The 22,078-nt window shown below is 49.3% G+C and overlaps 1 protein-coding gene across 3 annotated transcripts in view; it reads left to right on the top strand.

Moving 5' to 3' along the window:
- Positions 1-21,173, top strand: part of SH2B3 (SH2B adaptor protein 3) — a 48,258-nt gene extending 27,085 nt beyond the window's left edge. For all 3 annotated transcript variants that reach the window (XM_053280282.1, XM_053280284.1, XM_053280283.1), the window contains exons 3-8: positions 9,163-9,264; positions 9,585-9,676; positions 13,216-13,304; positions 13,799-14,013; positions 14,416-14,587; positions 16,605-21,173. In XM_053280282.1, the coding sequence (XP_053136257.1) occupies positions 9,163-9,264; positions 9,585-9,676; positions 13,216-13,304; positions 13,799-14,013; positions 14,416-14,587; positions 16,605-16,900 (966 nt within the window). In that variant the 3' untranslated portion in view covers positions 16,901-21,173. The remainder of the gene's footprint in view (positions 1-9,162; positions 9,265-9,584; positions 9,677-13,215; positions 13,305-13,798; positions 14,014-14,415; positions 14,588-16,604) is intronic.
- Positions 21,174-22,078: the final 905 nt, after the last annotated feature.

Genomic DNA, 22,078 nt, shown 5'->3' with positions numbered 1-22,078 from the left:
GGGGCCTGGTTTCATAATGACACTGGCTCTTCTGCTTGTGACACTTGCTCCTGGCCGGCCTGAATCTCGAGCATCCGCCTCACGCTCTATATCTGATCAGGCTTCCTTATCTTTTGTAGGGTTACTAAGAATTCTTAGTAACTGAATCACCTGCCTGGTAATTTAAATATAAACACAGTAGGGCTGCTAGGAATCGCTTCCGTTAATTAATTGAACTTTTTAAAGCCTACAAAAAAGGTGCCCCTGATTAACTGGAGATATATATATATAAAGAGAGGAATTTATTTATCTATTTATTTATTTATTAAATGCAAGTACTTCTAAAAACTGCAGCTAGCAAGCACCACAAGAAGCAGCCTCCCCCTGTCTTTTACACCTCGGAGGGAACGGGGAGGGAATGCGTCTTCTGAGAAAACTACCACACAGCTTGCTTGAGAACTTTTGCCTGTATGCAAATGTGAACAAGTTTAAGCAATACATTAAAACAGATTTGTACATCACCCAAAGCCCGATTTCCAGGTGGTGAAGGAGGTGATTAGAGATTTGCAGTCAAATATACAAGGACTGGCACTGGCTGTTGGGAAAAGAAGACGTTTCACGGGTTGCTGAAATGCACTAGCCCCAAATCTTCTTGGGAAATAAGATTAAGAATATTGTATATCCTGCTTTTCAACCGAAGTTCTCAAAGTGGTTTATGTAGCAAAAGAAAGTGGGATATGCCCTTAATGTGCATCACTGAGAACTAGAATTGCCTTCCCCCTGAATAATTGGTGAAATCTTTAGGTGACTGATCTACCCATTTTTTAAAAAGCAGGCAGAGACCACAGTGTCTATGCATACCTGCCTTTCCTCCCCACCCACTCCTGCCTATAAAATGTACTTCCCTGTCCAGGGAGTATCCAGCTTGCCACGCTGATCAGACAAACAACATGGCCTGTTTTCCTCCCAGTCAGAAATGCGGGCACAGCAACAGGGAATTGTGAAAGACGCCTTGCAGAAGGAGCAAGCCCCATCCATGTTGGAAAGGCTCTCCAGCTAAAGGCTATCAAAAAGCCAGTGTGATGCAGAGGTTAGAGTGCTGGACTAGAACCAGGGAGACCTGAGTTCAAATCCCCGTTCAGCCATGAAATGCACTGGGTGACTCTGGGCCACTTCTCTCTCAGCCTAGCTTACCTCCTAGGGATGTTGTGAGGACAAACATAACGATGTACACCACTCTGGGCTCCTTGGAGAAAGAGTGGGATATAAATGGGAGGGAAGGACGGACGGACGGACTGAGAGAGCCCCTGAAATGGGCCAGATCAGGCCTACAGAGCTGGGGATCCATGCTGCCTAGCTCAGCTCCTCAGTCATAGATTATATGAAGCTGCAGCATACCACATCAGACCATGGGGGGTCCTTCTTGTCCACTGCGGACAGGCAGCCGCTCTCCAGGGTCTTTCCCATCACCTGCTACCTGATCCTTTACCTGGAGATGCCAGGGATTGAAGGTGGGGCCTTCTGCCTGCAAAGCAGGCGCTCTGCTGCTGAGATGTGGCCCATTCCCCAAATCCGTGCCTGCCCAGATGCTCTACGACCCATCTCTGCAGTCCTAGGCAGGCCGCAGAGCCTGAAGTTTTGTCAAGCCCCTGATGGGTCCAACCTGCGTGGCTAGCTAGTAGGCTTGAAGTCGTGGGGGCCTCGATGGGCTCCTGCTCCGATGGCAGGTGGGCTCCATCGAGGGTTCTGTTTCTCCAGCAAGCCTCCCATCCAGACATGCTTCAGGGCCACCGTAGCCGAGTCTCATGCATGCTTTTAGACTGTTCTTGTGGCCCCTGCTCTGTAGAGTGCCTGGCATGGCTGATCCAGCCAATACTGGGCTGACCCCTTTAAAAACATATGGACCCTGCTGGATCAGGCCCAAGTCCACCTAGTCTAGCATTCTGCTTCCCACAGTGTCTAACCAGATGTCTCTGGGAGCCTCACAAGCAGGGCACGAAGACCCCAAGAACTCTTGCCAGAGGTGCACTGCCACTGAAGAGGGGTGCTCTGTGGAGCTTTTCTGGCTCACAGGAATCCATGTAGTTATCTACTCCTTCGACTGGTCGAATGCCATCACCACAGCCTGTGGCAGCAACATAAGTTGCCTTGAAATACTTGCTTTTGCCCTGACTCCGGTTCATTGACTGACGCCCGTCATCTAGTTAGTATGGCAAGGTGAGATCTCCTTTCTTTTTTGTGCATCATTTTATGCACATCTTCCCCCAGTCTCCTTTTTTTCTAAATCAAAAGGAAGCGGCAACATTTCCTAATTGTGTTCCTCTGGGATTGTGAGGTGTCAGGCACATTCAAAGTGTCTGTTGCCATACTAGCATTTCTGTGCGCATGTGTCCTTGTGCACATGCATCTGGTCTGGTCTGCTTGACTCGCACAGTCCCTTGGCCTGATCTTGCGTGAGAGGTTTCCGTTGGCCATGAAAAATGTTTGCTTTTGGTTGCGAAGAATGAAATGTGCACACTGCCTTCCTTCCAAGTTAAAATTAGCTTCCAGATTTGTCCGACGGAGCTCTCTCCTGTTGTTAACACTAATATTTCGGCCCGTATCTCTATTGCTGCCCCTGCTCCGGCCTCTGCGGAAGTGCTTGTGTGGGTGGATCCCCAGAGCAGATCACTGTGTTTGATTTGAAACGAAAGAAATGATGCTGGCAGGCTACTCCTGTTATCCCATTTAAAGAGGGGGGAGACACCCTATGCAGGATATGTTTTCTTGACAAGCCAAACGGAGACAATCTAAAAAGAAACCTAAGAGAGACACCAGCAACAGTCACTGGAGGGATGCTGTGCTGGGGGTGGAGAGGGCCAGTTACTCTCCCCCTGCTAAATAGAATCACCACATTTAAAAGGTGCCTCTTTGCCCAGTTAGCAGGTAAAGTGTGCCATCAAGTCAGTTTTGACTCCTGGTGCCCACAGAGCCCTGTGGTTTTCCTCGGTAGAATACAGGAAGGGTTGACCATTGCCCACTGCTGCGCAATGTGAGAGGGGTGATTCAAAATTTGATTACCACGTGGCCTGATTTCAAATAGGCGCTGCTGTCTGACCTTTTTCTGCAGCCTTCTCTCCACCACCACCATCCCCATCCTGCCCCCAAACTTGTGGTGATGATCATCTTCTTCTTCATCAAACTTAATTGTGGCTCTGGCCTGTCTGGTATGGACAGACCCATTGAGGTTTTTCAGGGCTCCTGTCTAATTAAAGGTTTCCTGCAGGTCTAGATCATCTTTATATAGCTGAGCCTGCGAAAGGCAGCTTTTACCTGAAAAAGCACTTTAAAAAATGAACTCCATCTGTAGTCTGAACACGACAGTCCTGTTCTCCTCTGCCCTATGTTTGCTCTACCCAAACAGGAGGATGAAGCGGCAGACTGTTAAGGTGGTAGAGCAAACTGTATTGCTTCAGACCACAGGTGGCAAATTATATGTGTAAGAATAAGACTTCTTATTATTCCTGCAACTAGAAAGCTAGCCCAGCAGGGAAGGAGTCAGGCTAATTCTCCCTGATGTGCTGGTTTCCCACTTACAGGGCCATTCCATTTATATCGCAGCTCTCCTCTTGGGGCAGTAAATGTGGTTCTCCCCCATCCTAGTATATTCTATCAATGGGACCCTGTAAGGTACGCTAGGCCAAGAGAGAGTGGCTGAGCCCCATGTGCAAATGAGGATTTGAACCCAGGTCTTCCCCGCTGTAGCAGGGCACTCTCAGAACTGCCCCACCGCCCTGCCTCTGGCGTGGCATCGGCCATTCTCCCTCCTGCTGCGTGTGGAGGCTCAGCCTCCATCAAACAGACTGGAGGGGATGTTTCATGCTCTCTGTAGGCAGGTGAAGGGAAGGACTCCACTCGCTGCTCTGGCAGCTGTTTGCTTCTTGGCTGTCTTGAGGACATTCCTGACATTTTGCCGGGACCCCTTGGAAGAGCACGCAGCCGTCCAGCCCTCTGGCGGTTGGGCTCCCAGGTCCCTCGCCAGCCACCTCTGCCAACCACAGATGCTCCAGTGTCTGCTGTTCGTTTCACCTTTTAAAAGTCTCTTCAGCACTTTAAGTCAGTTTTTCCGATGTCCCCAATGGGAAGGGGGAAAGCAGCCCTTTGCCACCAACTCTTTTGGAAGGCAGCAAAGAGAAAGAGGGACGCTGCTGTGGTTCTAGCAGGAAGAGTGGGAGGGAGATGAATCCCGAGGTCCTGACCTCTGTGACCTTTCACATCAAGGCCCAGGCCCTCCCCTCCCACCCCCCAGAGGGAACTGACGATCCCCCCCCCAGTGCAGTTGGCTCTAAATCCCAAAGTAGCCGCTCTGACTCATGCCCCACAAACCCCAAAAGGATGCGAAACTCAGAACGGAAAACAGCATGACATAGACAAAAAGCAGAAGTGAACTCTTCCCAGATACACAAGAGCGCAGGGATATTTTGGGAGTTTCGGCCACATCCCTTTCTACAGGCGAAAGCAAATCCAATCGGTATCTCCTCCCCTAAGTATTGGGCAAGCTGATAGCTTGCCCAATACTTAATTAGCAGCAGTAGCATCCAGACCAGTCTAACTAACAAGGTACTTTACAACACAAGATAGGCAGAAACGTGCCTGTAGAGGCAAGGGGTTTACCCATTAAATTCCAATCAGTGAGGAGACAGGGAAACATGAAGGTTCTTTGCTCCGTGGATGGCTCTTGGGTCACCTTGAGCTCAAGATCCAGTGGACCAGTTTGAGCCTTTCCCCCACCTCCCACTTCCTCTCATCGCTACAAAATTTGTTTTCCATACCTGGCCCCCTTCCAAAACAAAGTTTCTTCTTTTGCTTCAGAAATGGGATGAGAAGGCTGCAAGTGCAATTTAGATGTGTCCGTTTAGTAGCACAAAGGGTGCTACTTGGGCCAGGAAAATCCCCCCTGCCATTTAGCTATTCTGTTTTTGTACTGAAGAGAGCCCCATGGTAGAGCACCTCCTGTTTTGCATGCGGAAAGTTTGGGGGTTTGGTGGGTGAACCAGGCAGTGGGTGGTGGGAAAGAGCTCTTTCGCTCTCCCGGAGACCATGGATGGCTGCTGCCAGTCAGAGTAGGCAATCCTGGTCCAGCTAGACCAATGGCCTGAGACTCTGCAGAAGGTAGCTTTGCATATTTTTGAAAAGGAAATGCCACTGTGTCTCTTACAACCCTTGAACAGGGCTGGTTGAATTATTCACTGAAGAGGAAATGACACTCCTGCTCTTTTAATGGGTTGTTTTGTTCCCCAAAGTTGACTCCTGGCTTGGACGGAGGATTTCTGGGCTCTGGTGTAATCCCGGGATCCAGCTTTTCCATATTCTCCCCTTGCAAGCAGCTTCTGCCGTCCCAAGGGTGCCATTTGGGGACAAGGAATCCATTTCTCTCCCATTTCCTGGATAGCTTTTGCAGTTCTCCATCCTTGAGCAGTTTCACAGATGCTGGAGTAGTCCTGAGCAGTTGTGGCGTTTCCTCCTCCTCCTCTTCCTCCTGCTGCTGCTGCAGCAAAGGTGGAGGGCCTTTGCTGTCCTTCCTGCAGGCCCTGCACTTCGTGGGCTGCTGCTTGCTAGGACCCATCAGGACTTGGCCAGTGGTGTCTTCTTCGGCTGCCACTTGCCCTTCTGGCCATGGGCTCTCCCCCAAGCAGGTTCTCTCCCCACCCAACCCGTCAACTGGTTAAATGCCAGTGATTCATGCTGTCCTCTCAGCCAAGCAAATTCCTGAGGCTCTTCTCCATGGAAAATCCTAGCGTTTCAGCAGCTGGAGTTGGGAACAGTCTGTCTGGAAAAGGGATTGTGCGCTTCCTGCTTTCACTTAGCTCCTCTGCACTTTGTGTGTCAGTTCAGCAAGCTTTTGGCAACAGCTTATTTTTGTCTAATGCCAACCCTGCAGCATCAGAATCCCCCCCCCCCGATCCTGCTGCTGCTTCCCTCTTCTCCGGGGTTGTCAGGGTGACGAGACAGCCAGAAAGGCTGCCTTACTCTATGCATTGCTTGACCCTGGAGCAGGGTGAACGGACACCACATTGCAAGTAGGGCCAGTTGGCGCCAATCTCCAAAAACTGCAGTGGGCAAATGAACAAATGAGATTTAGTGGCTGAGCAGGATTTTGGGTGTTCCCATGACTAGCAGAAGAGACTGAATTATGCAGAATCAGGGAAGCTCGCTGCGTTTGCACGTATCTACACACTCTCCAGGATTCAACTTTGATTGGGCCCAGAAAATTCTGTTCGTTTTGACATGGTGTACTCCCCCACCCTATCGTTAATAGGTCACTCAGTGTTTTAAAACCAGTATGAAAACATGGAGACCCTGAGGAATAATCGTGTGTGGTCAAAAAAGTGGGGGGTATCAGAACTGATACCCCCAAATGGCTTCTCGGCCCTCCCAGTGGAACCCCAGCAGGTCTGAACTGGAGCCACTGCTCAGTGCCTGGAGAAAGCCCTAGTCCACTGAACAGCGTCTCTAGTCAAAAGAAACTATCTAGGAAAGCAGAACTGGGGAAAACCCTTTTCTGCCTGAAATGCCAGAGAGGCACTGCCAGTCAGTGTAGAGAGTGCTGATCGAGAAGGACTGAGCGTCTGACTCCGCAGGTGGCAGCTTCCTATTTTGAGGACTCGTCTTTCAGGGGACCATCACATGTTCTGCGCCCTGGTTCAGTCCCCAGGCAGGAATGGGGAAGACCCCCTTGCTGGAGAAAGCTAGACCAGTGCAGGCGGCTCCCTACGTGTTTGTCATGAAGCTTTTACAGCTCCATCTATTTCTGTCGTCGCCGTGTACAGCTTTCAGTCCCTGTGAGGCTGAGCAAAAGCAGCCCACGACTGGGAGTGAAGGGAGGCAGCTGGGACTGGGGAGGTTTTCAGCAAGGCCGGCAAGAACGGGTGGAAGCCGTGCGTACTGCCTTCTCGCCAGAATCTGGGCTCAAGGAGAATCTGACGGTGTGCTGAACTTATTATTATTATTATTATTAATTTGATTTCTATACCAGTCTTCCAAAAATGGCTCAGGGCGGTTTACACAGAGAAATAACAAACAAATAAGATGGCTCCCTGTCCCCAAAGGGCTCACAATCTAAAAAGAAACATCAGATAGACACCAGCAACAGTCACTGGTGGTCCTGTGCTGGAGATGGATAGGGCCAGTTACTCTCCCCCTGCTCAGTAAAGAGAATCACCACGTTAAAAGGTGCCTCTTTGCCCAGTTAGCAAGGAACTTGCAGCAGGGGCAGAGGTGGCTGGCTGACTGAGAACTGCTTTGTCCAGGAGTCGGGACACTTTTAAAAAACCTTTCCGCTGTGTGGCGTGGCTTCAGTTCCTTATCCAGTCCGCTCCTCTAGGCCCCAAACCCAGTGCTAGCAAAGCGGCCCCTTTGGTCCAGCTGGTGGCGATTGTGCTCCCAGGCTCTCGATGGACTCGTCGTTCCATGTCGGAGCACTGCAAGCGGCCGGACTCACTGCTGGGAGTGGGAGTCCGGGCTTCACTTCTCCTCTTCGGCTGGCGAGAAGAGGAACTTGTCACAGGAACTGAAGATATTGCAAAAGGCTTTGGAGATCCCCTAAAGTGTCTGGGATGGGCTGTAGTTGCCCTGTAGAGAAGGCTCAGGTGGCAAGGGATGGGCAACCCCTGGGGGCATCTTGCCTCTGCCAGGGCATGCTCAGTCTCCCCCTCCAGTAGTTGCTGGTTGAGCTGCTGCTGCTGCTGCCGCCCCGGCGGAGTTCTAGTAAGCAACCAGGACCCGCTTGGCTCCCCATGGAGCTCCTGCAGGGCTGGCTCTCCCAGCTGCTCTTCGGGCAAGGCAGCGCCTGAGCCAGCCTCCTTCAGACTGGCCTGCTGGGTCACCTGAGGTCATGCTCATCTAGCAGTGTCTGTGGGACCTCTGCTCCCCAAGGCAGGCTGGCCGGCCAAGGTTGAGGCTCTTTGGCTTTGGTGCCAGAGCACAGGACCACTGAGCATGTTTAGAATGCCTCCCCTTTGTGAAGGGAATCCTGTGTGTGTGATTAATTGATTAATGGGTGAGTGGCAACCAAACTGATAAAGGGGTTGGGCCACCTTCCCCTACAAGGGAAAACAGTGTTTTGAGCACACTCACCTGTAGTGGGCGGGAAGATGGCCAAGAAAGGACACAGCAGAGGTTATTTAAAAATTAGTGTGTGGGGAGAGTTGTTTTTCTCTTCACAATACTCTGGGTCACACCACTGAAGTTGAGGAGCAGTAGATTCAGGGCACACACAGAGAATTCCTTGTCCATAAAATGCACACCTGAACTCAATCATGGCCATTGGCTTAGGTAGCTTTAAGAGAATAGACAGGTTCACGGAGGAGAAGCCTATCAATGCTTAGACAACACAAATACAGAAAGCTGCTTTCTACTGAGTCAAACCAGCAGTCCATCCAGGCCTGCTCAACTTCGGCCCTCCTGCAGATGTTGGCCTACAGCTCCCATAATCAACATAGGAAGCTGCCGTATACTGAGTCAGACCCTTGGTCGATCTAGCTCAGAACTGTCTTCACAGACTGGCAGCAGCTTCTCCAAGGTTGCAGGCAGGAATCTCTCTCAGCCCTATCTGAAGAAGCCAGAGGGGGCATTTGAAACCTGAGGGGAATAGCTTACAGTGCTCACACTTCTAGTCTCCCATTCATATGCAACCAGGTTGGGCCCTCCTTAGCTAAGGGGACAAGTCATGCTTGCTACCACAAGACCAGCTCTCCTCTCTGGTCAATGGCTACTGGCCACTATGGCTGGGGATTATGGGAGTTGTAGTAAAAAAAACAGCTGGGAGGCCAAAGTTGGGCAGGCCTAGCCAAACATCATCTACACTGACTGGCTCCAAAGAGGGGTCTTTCCTAGCACTATCTGCTGCCAGAGATTGAACCTGGAACCTTTTGTGTGTAAAGCACGGACTCTACCACTGTGATAGGACCCCTCCCATGGAACCTCCACATTCAGAGGCAGTGTACCTGTGCACCAGCTACCACAGCCTTCATACCCTGCTTGCGAACCCCTGGAGGCACCTGGCTGTTGCTGGTGGAGACAGAAAGCTGGGCTAGACAGAGGCTTGACATGATTCAGAAGGCTCACTGCCTCCCTCTTGGCTCTTTGACTTGCTCACCGTTTCCAGGGTGCAGCTGTAGCTGATTGTTCTGCCTCTTTTCACAGTGCTCAAAGCCAAAGCTGCACACCACCCGCTCGGAAATCCAAGAGATCCGACGTTGCACACGCCTGGAGATGCCAGACAATGTCCACACGTTTGTGCTCAAGGTAAGGAGAAAGCTCCATTCTTGAACAACAACCATGCGCAGAGGGGTATCATAAATGGTGGCTGCCTGGAGATCCAATTCTGACTCATTCAGATGCAGAAGGTACCATTCTTATGAGGCTGGTGGCATATCCCGGTGTGGGAGGGAAGAAGAAATCTGAGAACTCCTAGAGGATGCTGAAGGAAGCAGTCTATAGCACCTGGAAATCCAGATAAGAGATCCCCGTTTGGATGGGAAATGGGGCTGGTTTTTCCTCCTTGCAGCAAGACTCCGTAACGGTTTTTCCTTTCTCCTTGCTTCCTTCTCCCCCACCCGTGTTAGGTGAATACCTCTACGGACATTATATTTGACACGGGAGATGACCAACAGCTGCTTTCTTGGATGTCTGAAATCAAAGTGTGCTTCCGTCAAGGGTGAGTCCTCCAAGCTTCTCCAAATAAGACACTACAAGTTCCTGGTCCATAAGAGCAGGTTCAGGTGTGTGGGCAGTCCCTGGTGGGGTCTCTGAAACTAGAGAGGGTCTCAGTGGAATTGTGCTTTAAGGGTGTGGGGGTGAGGCTTCAGTGCCTTCATCCTTGCAGCCCCCATGAGGAGAACTGTGGCTAACATGACACACTGTGTGCGGATTTTTAGTTTGTACACTGTCTCTCCCCCCCCCTTTCCCAATTCTATGTTTATTTTTATACCTACGAGTTACCTTTGCCCTTTAGAAGGGCTGAGAAACATTTGTAATACATACATACATTTATAAACAGTTGTCCAGAAAGATACAACTGGTTACCTCACTTGAGAGCCGGGGTTGGAGAATAAAAAACTGCCTCCCCCACGCCACTGCTTGTATCTCATGCAGTTCTTGTAAACACCGCTTGCTGAACTGTGGTGCTTCCTGTTATTGAAATACCAAGAAACCTGCACTCAGCAGCAAGAAGTGCCGTTGTGATTGACAGAGAGCCGGGCCTGTGCTGCTTTTTAACTTTTTCCATGAATTGCAGGCCCCTTCCTGCCTCTCAGAGAAGCAGTGCTGTGCGTTGGGGCCGGCTGCCCTGACTCTGCATGGGCTAACCACTGAAGTCTTGGTTGAGATGGGGAGGGGAAAACTGCTGACCTCTGGGTGGCGAGCAGTATTCGCATCAGATGCCTTTCTGTTTGGTCAGAGGGGACAGATAAAATTAAAGTAGTCAATAAGAGGGTAGTCAAAATCTACGACCAGCCAGGTTAAAATTCTGCCAGAATGAGAAACTCATCAGGGAAGAGGCCAGAGGAAGGGAGCCCCATATCCTGGGGCCCAGAATGGATGATGCTCTTTTACCCCCCACCAGCTGTCTGTGCCTCTGATGGAAGTGGGGTGTGCAGAAGTGCCTACCCAATAGACTTCAGAGGAGGGGCAGGTTTGGATGTGAGAGGGAAGGTTTGTTTGGGTTTTTTTGGTATCTTAGTCCTAAATCGTTTAGGGAGCCAGCGTGGTGTAGTGGTTAGAGTACTGGACTAGGACCGGGGAGACCCAAGTTCAAATCCCCATTTAGCCATGAAACTACCTGGGTGACTCTGGGCCAGTCACTTCTCTCTCAGCCTAACCTACTTCACAACCTACGTTGTGAAAGAGAAACTCAAGTATGTAGTACACCGCTCTGGGCTCCTTGGAGGAAGAGCGGGATATAAATGTTAGATAGACAGAAAGAAAGAAAGTGATGACCAGCTCTTGAGCCAATCTTCCAACCTTCTCAATGAATTCCTTTTGGGTTTGCTGGGTTTTTTGTTTGACCTTGGGTGCTAACGGCCCTGCTCAAGGCCTATCTAGTCCAGCATCAAGTCCTATCTTGTACAAGAACCCACCAGATGCCTCTGAGAAGCCCACAGGCAGGGGGTAAGGACACGCCCTCTGTCCTACTGTTGCTCCCCTACAGCTGGTATTTAGAGGCATCCAGCCTCTGAATCCAGGCCTGTAGCCCTCAAGACTAGTAGCCATTGATAGACCTGACCCCTATGAATTATCTAAACCCCTCTTAAAGCTATCCAGGTTGCTGGCCGTCACATCCGGTGGCAGAGAATTCCACAAGTTGATTATGCGTTGTATAAAGAAGTACTTCCTTTTGTCGGCCCTAAATTCCTTGGTAATCAGTTTCATTGGATGACCCCTGATCCTAGTGTTATGAGAGGGGGAGAAAAATATCTTTCCACTCTCTCTACAGCATTCATGGTTTTATAGACCTCTTATCATGTCCCCCCCGCCCAGTTGTCTTTTTTCTAAACTAAATAGCCTCAGGTGTTGTAGTCTTACCTCAAAAAGAAGGTGCTCTAGGCCCCTGATCATCTTGGTTGCCCTCTTCTGCAGCTTCTCATTCTATAATGTCCTTTCTAAGTTATGGTGACCAGAATTGTACACAGTTCTGCCTGTGGTCTTTGACCCCTAGCATGGAACTGGCTTTTTACACAGTTGCCGCACATTGTCTCATAGGAACATAGGAAGCTGCCATATACCGAGTCAGACTATTGGTCCATCTAGCTCAGCATTGTATACACAGACTGGCAGAGGCTTCTCCAAGGTTGCAGGCAGGAATCTCTCTCAGCCCTATCTTGGAGATGCTGCCAGGGAGGGAACTTGGAACCTTCTGCTCTTCCCAGAGCGGTTTCATCCCCTGAGGGGAATATCTTACAGTGTTCACACTTCTAGTCTCCCATTCATATGCAACCAGGGTAGACCCTGCTTAGCAAAGGGGACAAGTCATGCTTGCTACCACAAGACCAGCTTTCCTCTCCTCGACACTTTAGACGAGCTGTCCACCACGACAGTCACTAATGGCTCTGACCCCATCAGTGTATATGTGGGGTTTTTTGCCCCAATATGCATCACTTTACACTTGCATACACATTGAATCACATTTGCCATTTTGTCACCTACTCACCCAGTTTGGAGAGCCTTTTGGAGCTCCTCACAATCTGTTGTGGATTTCACTACCCTAATGTCATTTGCAAATTTGCCCACTTGGCTGCTTACCCCAACTTCTAGATCATTTATGAACAAGTTAAAGTGCATTGGTCCCAATACAGATCCCTGGGGAACCCCACTTCTTACTTTCCTCCATTGTGAAAACTCTCCATTTATTCCTACCCTCTGTTTCCTGTCCTTCAACCAGTTACCAATCCACACATGAACCTGTCCCCTTATCCCATGACTGATAAGTTTACTCAAGAGCCTTTGGTGGGGAACTTTGTCAAAAGATTTTTGGAAGTCCAAGTATACTATGTCAACCGGATCACCTTTATCCACATGCCTGTTGACACTCCCAAAGAACTCCAAAAGGTTAGTGAGGTGAGATTTGCCCTTGCAGAAGCCATGCTGGTTCTCCTTCAGCAAGGCCTTTTCTTCTATATGTTTAACAATTTTGTCCTTAAGTTTGCTTTCCAGCAAATAACCCAGCACCAAAGTTAAGCTGACCGGCCTGTAGTTTCCTGGACCCCTCTGGATCCCTTTTTGAAAATCAGAGTTACATTGGCTATTTTCCAGTCCTCTATTACAGAGTCTGATTGTAGGGACAAGTTAACATATATTTTTGCTAGATGAGCAATTTCACATTAGAGTTCCTTCAGAACTCTTGGGTGGATATCATCTGGCTCTGGTGGTTTCTTAATTTTTAGTTTTTCAATACCGTTTAGAACATCCTCTCTCGTCACCTCAAATTGGCCCAGTTCTTCAGCCTCCAAGCCTGAGAAGCTCATTGGCAGAGCGGGGATATGATCAGTATCCTCCACTAAAAAGACAGATGCAAAGAACTCATTCAGCTTCTCTGCAATCTTTTTTATCCTCCTTATTAATATTGTTCATGCCCTCATTGTCCAGGGGTCTGACCGCCTCCCTGGCAGGTTTTTGGCTTCAGATATATTTTTAAACAGTTTTTGTTACTCCCCTTGACATTTCTCGCTATATGCTCCTCAAACAATGTTTGCATCCCAGGTCAGAAGGCACGGACATTGAGTGGGATTCTCATTCGGAGGTTGTAACTGCAAGCCCCATGAACAGCAGCACCGACTCCCTGAATCAAGGTATCTGTCTTTGACTTCCAGAGCTGTGGGAGTGGGGATGGCCTGGCCGTGGAAGTGTCACTGTCGAATCTTCCAGCAAAGGAAATGCCACCGAGGGTCAGTCCAGGCGCTGAAGCCACTCAGAGCTAGGGAAGGCAGCTGCTTGTTGGTAGAAAAACTGCCACGGAGTTTCAGCAGGAGGATGCTCTGAGGGTTGAAAGGCACCAAAAGTTAAAAGCATTACTAATTCTGGCTTAAATTGTATTAATTTTCCGATTAGTTACTGGGTGTGCAAATGGTAAACATTTGGCAGGGGCTTGGGGTTGGTTTGTTTGGCTACAGGGCCTAGCATGACAATGTTACTGTCCAACCACTGTGAGCTCTTTGAAAAAACCGGTTAGCCGTGTTATGCCTCAGTTCAGAGCCTGCAGCAGATGCACAACCGTGAACCAGAGGGGTCCTAGTGAAAAGACTTAAGCAGACAGCACAACTCAGTCCCTGCTGCTCTTTCCCAGGCGCGGTCCACTCCGGCCTCCCGGAACAGCCCTGCCAGAAGACAGACCATTACCTGTCCTCCTTCCCCTGGTTCCATGGCCCCATCTCTCGCGTTAAAGCCGCCCAGCTCGTCCAGCTCCAGGGCCTGGAAGGTCATGGGGTTTTCCTCATCCGACAGAGTGAAACCCGGAGGGGAGAATATGTCCTCACCTTTAACTTCCAAGGAAGAGCAAAGGTAAGGGCGCCTCTCCTTGAGGAGTCTTCCTTCATAACCAGTCTGCAAGTGTTGGTGTCTGGCTTTTACGACCTAGAGCACTCCAGCCTCCTGAAAATACCATCTTCTCCTTGTATTAGCTATTTCTTCCTCTTTCTTTTTCACAGACAGCAGATTTCCCCTAAATTTCTAACTATCCCGACAAGTTAGGAAGACCGAATTCGGCATATTTACTCTACTTTATCAGATACATAGCTGTACAACTAACCCTTCCTGTTAAACCCTGGGAGAGGTTTGGCCCTGGCTAGAGAGAAGGCTGTGCGTCTGCTGCCAACACCCGGCTCTTGCCGAACCTTCTACACGGAGGAGAGTTGTCGGCTTCTGAGGGTAACCTATCGCTCCCTGCCCCCTTTGCCTTGGCAGCACCTGCGCCTCTCACTGACGGACAAGGGCCAGTGCCGCGTCCAGCACCTGCGCTTCCCCTCCATCTTGGATATGTTGCACCATTTCCAACGCTGTCCCATCCCCCTGGAGTGTGGCGCTGCTTGTGATGTACGGCTGTCCAGCTATGTCGTGGTCGTCCCACATACACAAGGTAAACAGGGAATGGGTTGCCATTGGGTCGGTTTCAAGCATCAGAGCTCTTCCAAGCAGGCTTGGCTTTAAGTCGGAAACAGTGAGGCAGCACACGCGAGTTGAGGGCAGCCTCTCCACATGGTGGTTTTTCAGGGCAAACCCCGCCCTCCCCACCCCGCCAAAGGAAAACTCAGAACCAAACAATGGGAAGAGTGCAATCCACAGATGTCGTGTGCAGCCTGCATTTCTCTTGTCTCTACACACAGGCTTTGTTTCCAAGAGTTGATTCCATGACACTTAGAAGCTTGCATAGAGTGGGAGAAAGTCCTCAGAACTGAGAATTCGGCAGTACAGGCAGAGCTCGTTAACTGCAGTTTCAGTATTCATGGTTTAAAAATAAGCACCAGATTCAGTATTTGCAGTAGGTGTTTTGCATATCTCTGTGTTAGAGTGTCAAGGTCAAAGGGTCAAGCTCAAACTTGAAGGTCTGACCTTGAACTTGACACTTTGAATTTTGGGGTTGGTTCTGGAGCCTAGAAAATGGTCTTGAAAGTGGTTTAAAAATAAACACCAGATTCATTATTCGTGGTACAGCATTTCATGTATCTGTGGTTTCGAACTTGAACATGGCGCGCGCGTGTGTCTGTGTGTGTGCGCGCGCTAAGGATCTCCTGTGTGTTCACTTGAACTGGCATCAATGCTGTGACACCTCTCTGGCCAACTTTCCAACCAGTAAAGCCTGGGGTTTGTGCTGCTAATTGCTGAACTTCAACGGTGGGGTAAGGAAACTTCACGATTACAATACTGTATGCATTTCTGGAGGTGCTAGAGTGGGAAAGTGTAAGATCTGAGGTGGCCAAGGTACTGTACTTTCTCCTCTGTTTTTTTAAGGTCATTTTCTAGGCTTCAGAACCTAATCCCCTAATACCTCGTTATTCATGGTTTCATAACCCCTGCTAACTGGGCAAAGAGGCACCTTATAATGTGGTGATTCTCGTTATTTAGCAGGGGTAGAGTAACTGGCCCTCTCCACCCCCAGCACAGGACCTCCAGTGACTGTTGCTGGTGTCTGTCTGATGTTTCTTTTTAGATTGTGAGCCCTTTGGGGACAGGGATCCATTTTGTTTATCTTATTTATTTGTTATTTCTCTGTGTGAACCGCCCTGAGCCACTTTTGGAAGGGCAGTATAGAAATCAAATCAAATAATAAATAAATAAATAAAATATATGGAACCCTTGCAAATAACGAGGTCCGCTTATACAATTGGAGAAGAGTATGATATTTATTGCTGAAGACTCTATGGGGAGTGGCAGTGGACTCTACAGAAAGCATCTCTTGCAGGGAAAGGAGAAATGAGGGCTCTTCTTCAGGGGAAAGCACATGCCTATTGTACAACATCCCAGCTTTGATCCAGTTGCCTGAAAAGTGGTTTAAGACACTGCTAGAGGAAAAAGGGAAGTAGGGGTTCTCCCTTAGTCTTGAGTAAGACAGGATATGAGGGAGTTTCATGTCATCTCCAAGCTGGCAGTACCAAGGAAGAAGAAAGAATACTTTGGAGTTGGCAGTAAGGACTCTGCAGGAGACCTCGTGACCTCTTCATCCAATAAATTACATCATTGCTTGTCATTTCTGCGGGGAAATGCTAGGCAGGGTTCTGGGCACACCATCGTTCTGTCGGAGCCCAGACTCTGGCGATGGGCACACAATTCTGCTTTCTAAGACTCTGATTTCAGTTTTGTTTTTAAGCAAGTTTCTAACTTCCATGGCTAAACACAATCCTCTTAGGAGTAGGTGAGTGCTGCCTACTGAAATCTGACAAGTTAGTGGAGTTGCTGGCCAAGATTTTCAGAGAGTGAAGGTGACGTTCAAGTGCCCTTTCCTCATGGCTAGCAAAACAAGGGGTGGGTGGGTGGGGGGACGCAAACTGACTGCAGAGTTTAGATTGTAGGTGTTGTACAGCATTCATCCCGGCCATCAGCTATTAATCCAGCCTACCTTTGTTCTTCCCTCTGTGTCTTCACCACCACCACCACAGCAGGTTCCTGCAACCCAGTTCCACTCTCCCCTCCTGTCCACCTTGTCCAGCTGACTCCAGCCAGCTGCCCGTGGCTCCCGGACAACGACCTCCACCACAGCTCCTCAATGGAGCAGATCTTCCACCTGGTGCCCTCTCCAGAGGAGCTGGCCAGCAGCCTGTGGCACAGCAGCAGCCGCCGTCTTGCTACGCCGCCCACCTCGCCTGCCACTCGGCCGTGGGACAGTGACTATGAGATGGATGCACAAGGCCGGGGCCACCTCCGGGCCGTCAACAACCAGTATACGCCCCTTTGACATGGCAAGGAGAACGACGCCACCAGCTTTTGCACAGAACTCTTGGCAAACAACTTTTCCCTTGCCTGCGTTGAGCATTTAGGTTTGTAAAATAGTGAGCTCACTCCACTTTGGGTGTGACCTTTGGATTAGGCCTGTTAAAGGGCCTCTCTCTTTTTGTTAAGTTTTAAACTCAGAACATTCTCCTACCGGTTTTGCACATGGCTCTTCCTTTGCTTTTAGGTTCCTAGATCGTTTGTAACTGGTACAGACTGTCTTTTAGAGTTGGCTGATTTTGGTCTTTCTGTTCCCTTAGAGTGGAGGGAAAAGAGACCAAACTAATCTCACACTTATCTGCCTCTTGTATGGCCATGAACTAAGTCATTCTCGTCCAGTTACGTAAATGGAAGTACTTCCTAGTTCCTCCATGGAGCAGTAAGGCTTCAGTTTTATGGTTTTTATTAAGTGCCTATCATGAATGGAGCCAGGCTGCTGTTGGATATGCACACAAATGGCCTTCAACACCGCTGATGCCTTAAGAAGGATCTGAATACTAGATGTCAAGTGGCCTCAGATCTACCCAGGACACCCCTCCAATCCTTTTACATTGCAGCACACACTTGTCATGGCTTCCCAGCAAAGGGGCATAAACAAAGGCCTGAACCAAGAGATGTTTTGCACAGCAAAGCCATCCTCCCTGAACTAAGCATTGCCTCACCTGCTGGAAGGAACTGTCACCGTGAATCTATTGACAGATGCAGAGTTAGCAGGTGCTTCACTTAAATGTGGGTGCTTCATTTGAAAATCTGCACTTATGCCTTTAAGATTGACACTTGATGCAGGTGATGACAGAAAGCTGTGGGCTCCCCACCCCTTTTCCTCCCCTGCCACCACTTTGACCTTGGGACAACTGGCAGTTAAGTTATTTTTAAAAAGACAATTAACATATGAGCTTGCCTCAAGCAGAGACAGTGAGCACGCCCTTGTTCAAGTTGGCTCACTTACTTACTTCATCCGTTTCTACAGCCAAAAGCTTTCACAGGCAAACACCCAAAAGATTTCTCTCTCTCTCACTCACCCCCCCACCGCCCCAAACATCTACTTTAGATACCCTGTTGTGAACATACATAAACCTCAGGCTTCAAAGTCATCTGAGAAGCAGCCCTAAGAATCAGGCACCTAAATCAGATGGTAGGTGAAAAACTCAAGATTAAATGCAACAATAGAAAATATCTGGTTTAGCCTCACAGTCAGAGTGGCAAGTTTAAATGTCAGCTTGTCATGGGATAACGCCCCCCCCCACACACACACTGCTTGGATAATCAGTGCAGGGATTTTACTTGGGGGGTCTCCCTTTGGCAGCCACTGAAGAACAGCAAGGGGAAGATTAGGGACTATCCTCTGCCCACCCCTTCCCCCCTACAAAGGATGTCTCCAATTCTTAGGAACCACTCAAAAAGCATTAGGACAGAGGAATCTGCTTCATACTGAAACCGGTTCCTCTCGCCCAGGAATGGTCTCCTGCAGGGGTGGCCAGCCTCGGGCCTCCCAGGCACGCACAACTCCCATGGGGATGCTGTGTGGGGTGGGCCCAATAGCAGCTCTCCAGCAGAGGCCTTTCTGCAGGCCGAGCTGGTTCTCCACCTCTGAGCGATAGCATGACAGACTTGAGGTCTAGATGGCCTCCACTTGCACAGCTGCTGACCTCCAACAGGCCACAGGAAGTGGGCACTCACCGCTCTTGCCCTCCGGCGTGCCACTGGCTTCCCTACCACATGGATGATGGTGACCTCAGAACCATTGGGCTGGAACCCAAAGCACACCTCAGCCGATGTGCTGGAACTGCAGCACGGCCAGACTTCTTCCAAGTGCCAGGTCACCCTCTTGAAATTTACAGGCCATGTGGTGGTCTGGAGACTTAAAAAAAATAAAAATCCACAGCCACTGCCTTAAAAGATCTCTTGAGAATTTGGCACTTTTGCTGGCAACTTTTAACACTGCTGGGTTTTGGCACGACTCTTTATGAGGCTGAGACATGCATTTTCCATTTAGAAACACACTGGAAAATGACACGAGGCTGCATTTGGCTAGGAACGTCATTGCACTGGGGCAGCGATCTTCCGGAGGCACAGTTTTGCCATCCTGAGCAGGGACCTGGCTGCCAGTTCTCTCATTCGCACATACCAAACTTGGGTGAACACCTCCAGAAACAGAAGGGAGGAGCTTGGCCCCTCAAAGAGGTAACCCACCCCACTGATTCGGTTTCTAAAGCAAGTAGTAGGTGCCCCCCCCCCTTTGGAGGGCAAAGAAGCAAAAGGCCTGTTTGTTTGTTTTTTAGGAGTGAGCCAAGGAGGCTTCTAGGGTGGCTACCATGAGAAGCAGAACACAGACCTTGATGGACTTTTAGGCCAGTCCAGCAGGGCTGGCCTTAGTCTTCAACCTGAGAGGGGTCGAGGGGCCCAAAGTCAACAAAACTGTTCTTGGCAAGTTTGTCCAAGCAGGCAGTTTAGATTGTGGGAAAACAAAGCAACCTACACCACTCAAACAAAATCAAACAGACATGGGTGATGGTAAGCAACCTATAATCAAGGTCAGCCGCCAGAGGAATCTCTCTTAACACACAACATTCTACAAGATTGCTATGTTCAAGCATATGAGATTTTCTTTAATTTTCTTTAAATTATTGCTTCAGTTTGGGGTCTGGTTTGGTGGAAAACAGGCTCCAATACTACTAAAAGGGAAGTGGGAGGCGATGAGGGGATTTGAAATGTGGTTAACCAGAAACCCATCACATGGCATGGGTCTAATCACTAGGGACTTGGCACCAAAGTCCCTGAGCTCGACGTCAATCCTGCCTTCTGTATCTCTTCCTTCCAGAAGGATCAGTAACACGAGAAACAGCTAGCGCAGATCTTTTTCAATCTAGCAACAGCAGGAAGTTGAGAAAGTTGGAAGCGATAAGCCTTGGGGCTTGCAATCCCTTAACTGAACGGAGGAACTTAATCGAAACTTCCACAAACATTCATGGCCTTCTTCCACGCTACAGGCATTCTAGCAGGCCCTGGCGTGGCACAGCCAATTGCCCCCCCCCCACCTCCCATGGTGTACTTCACAAGCAAGTATCTCTTTCTCTGTTCGTCTTGCACCAGAAACATCTAAACTGCCTTTGCTGAAGGAGTTTCAGACAACAGGAAAGCCCTGGGAGCTGTGGGGGCCCTCTTTCCTGGAAGTCCAGTGACCAAGCAGATGCAAAGTTTTCCCTGGGAGGAAGTTCTAGGAAATGGGGGAAATGCCATCTTGCCTCTTGGCTGTGACGTGCCAGAGTATCAAAGCTACCTAGCCATTACTAAACCAGGGGTGGGCAAACCGCCCAGCTGCCGCTGAACTATGTTTCCCATCTTCCCCAGCCACAATTTATCATGGCTGTGGACGATGGGAGTTGTAGTTCAACAACAGCTGGAGGGTCAAGTTCGCCCACCCTTGTCCTAAACACTCACCACACACAGCAGGAGAGTCCCAACGACACAAAAACCAGCTGGGTCCCAGTCCAGACCCTACTTACAAATCCACAGAGCCTTCCCATCTCTAGCCACCTCTCCATTCCATCCTCAGACAACAAGATTAGTTTCTCAAGAGAGAGAGAGATCAGGTCTCAAAGCCTTGATGGGAATTGGAATGTCAGATACAAAGCAGCCCAAAAAACCCCAGATGTGTGTAGGGGCAGGATTTTCAAAGGTAAGGAAGATGCACGCTGCACATGCTCCAAGATGCACTCAAGTGTGTCTGAGGGCAAAACCCCTGCCTGGAAAACACATGGGCTCCACATTCAGCCATGACAGACTGCCTGCCCAGGGGAGGGCAACATGCAACTTAAAAGGAGGCTACCTTTGCGACATTCGAGACCAAAGGAGTAGAGGAATGGCAGGGGGGCCCAGGCAATAGGCCGGCCTACACCCAGCAGTGAACAGCTTCTCAGGTTGTCACTGAGAGGTCCCAGCAGAAGCCTCCCTGGATGCACTTTCAGACTTTTAAAAATCTAACAGAACAGCCTCTGTCAACAGCAGCAACACCAGCCCGTGAATGGGTTCAATTGCTTGTCACTCATTTTGTTTTTGTTTTCAAACCAGTAGGCCTTTAAAAGGAGAAAACCGTGTGTTCTTTTTAAGCACTTCCCCTTTCTGGTCTTGTATAATAATATTTTTTCTATATATGGTTTCTGTATGTACTGTACATGTAACTTATTCTTGAATATTGCTAAAATAAATCTAGATATCTGCTCCTGCAGTAAAATAAACGTTTTCTAGACACTTTTTGATGCTTGGCCCTGCCCCACAGAGCTATCCTCCGCATGAAGTCTTCATCAAAAACACACCTTATACAAAAATGAATCGTCGGCACTTACCTGAAAGGTCATTCTCCTCGAAAGTATGAGTTGTATCCGCCAACAGTATGGGTTGTCTCGACCTCCTGCTCCTAGACAGGGCCCATCACAGATTTTTCACGTGGCCAGAAGGGAGGAGCAATCCCCTCAACCTCAGTATGTAGCCAGTCTCTGACGCTCTATTGCCAGAAATAATTTATGAACTGCCAAACTGTGAAAAACACAAACCACAATACACACGAAGGGAGGAAAATACCCCACGGAATATTTCCTAACACAACACCCTCCAAGGAGAACAGTCCACCTGGAAAGGAATGCTACCCACAGACAAAAGGAGAGAAGAAAAAGACCCAGACAAACCCGGGTGGGGCGGATACAACCCATACTTCTGAGGAGAATGACCTTTCAGGTAAGTGCCAACGAGCCATTCTCCCACACAAGCAGATTATATCTGCCAATGGATACTAGAGCCCCTGGACCTTGGAGAGTCTGGTCCCTAAGATGGAACCACCTGTGGCAGAACCCTCCTGCCAAAAGCAGCATCAGCTGAGGCCCAGTTCTGGCCTAGCATATGTTTACCAATGGGGCCAAAGTGGAGAAAGCAGCTGAAGCTGCCGCACTCCTGGTGGAATAGTCCGTAATCATGCCCCAGAGAAGGCACCCCTTTTACCGCATAAACCCGGTCTATATATTGGCAGATCCGCCTAGCTAGGGTGGAAGTAGATACCTTCCAGTCTTGAAAACGAATAAAAAGGGACTCCAAGACCCTGAAGGTCTTTGTGCATCTTAAGTAGACCCTTAGGGCCCTGCGCACGTCC

This window comes from Hemicordylus capensis, chromosome 15, assembly GCF_027244095.1.
Source record: "Hemicordylus capensis ecotype Gifberg chromosome 15, rHemCap1.1.pri, whole genome shotgun sequence".
In the NCBI taxonomy this organism is placed as follows: Eukaryota; Metazoa; Chordata; class Lepidosauria; order Squamata; family Cordylidae; genus Hemicordylus; species Hemicordylus capensis.
Note: the sequence above shows the minus strand (reverse complement) of the source record. Positions and strands in the feature narration are given on the sequence as shown.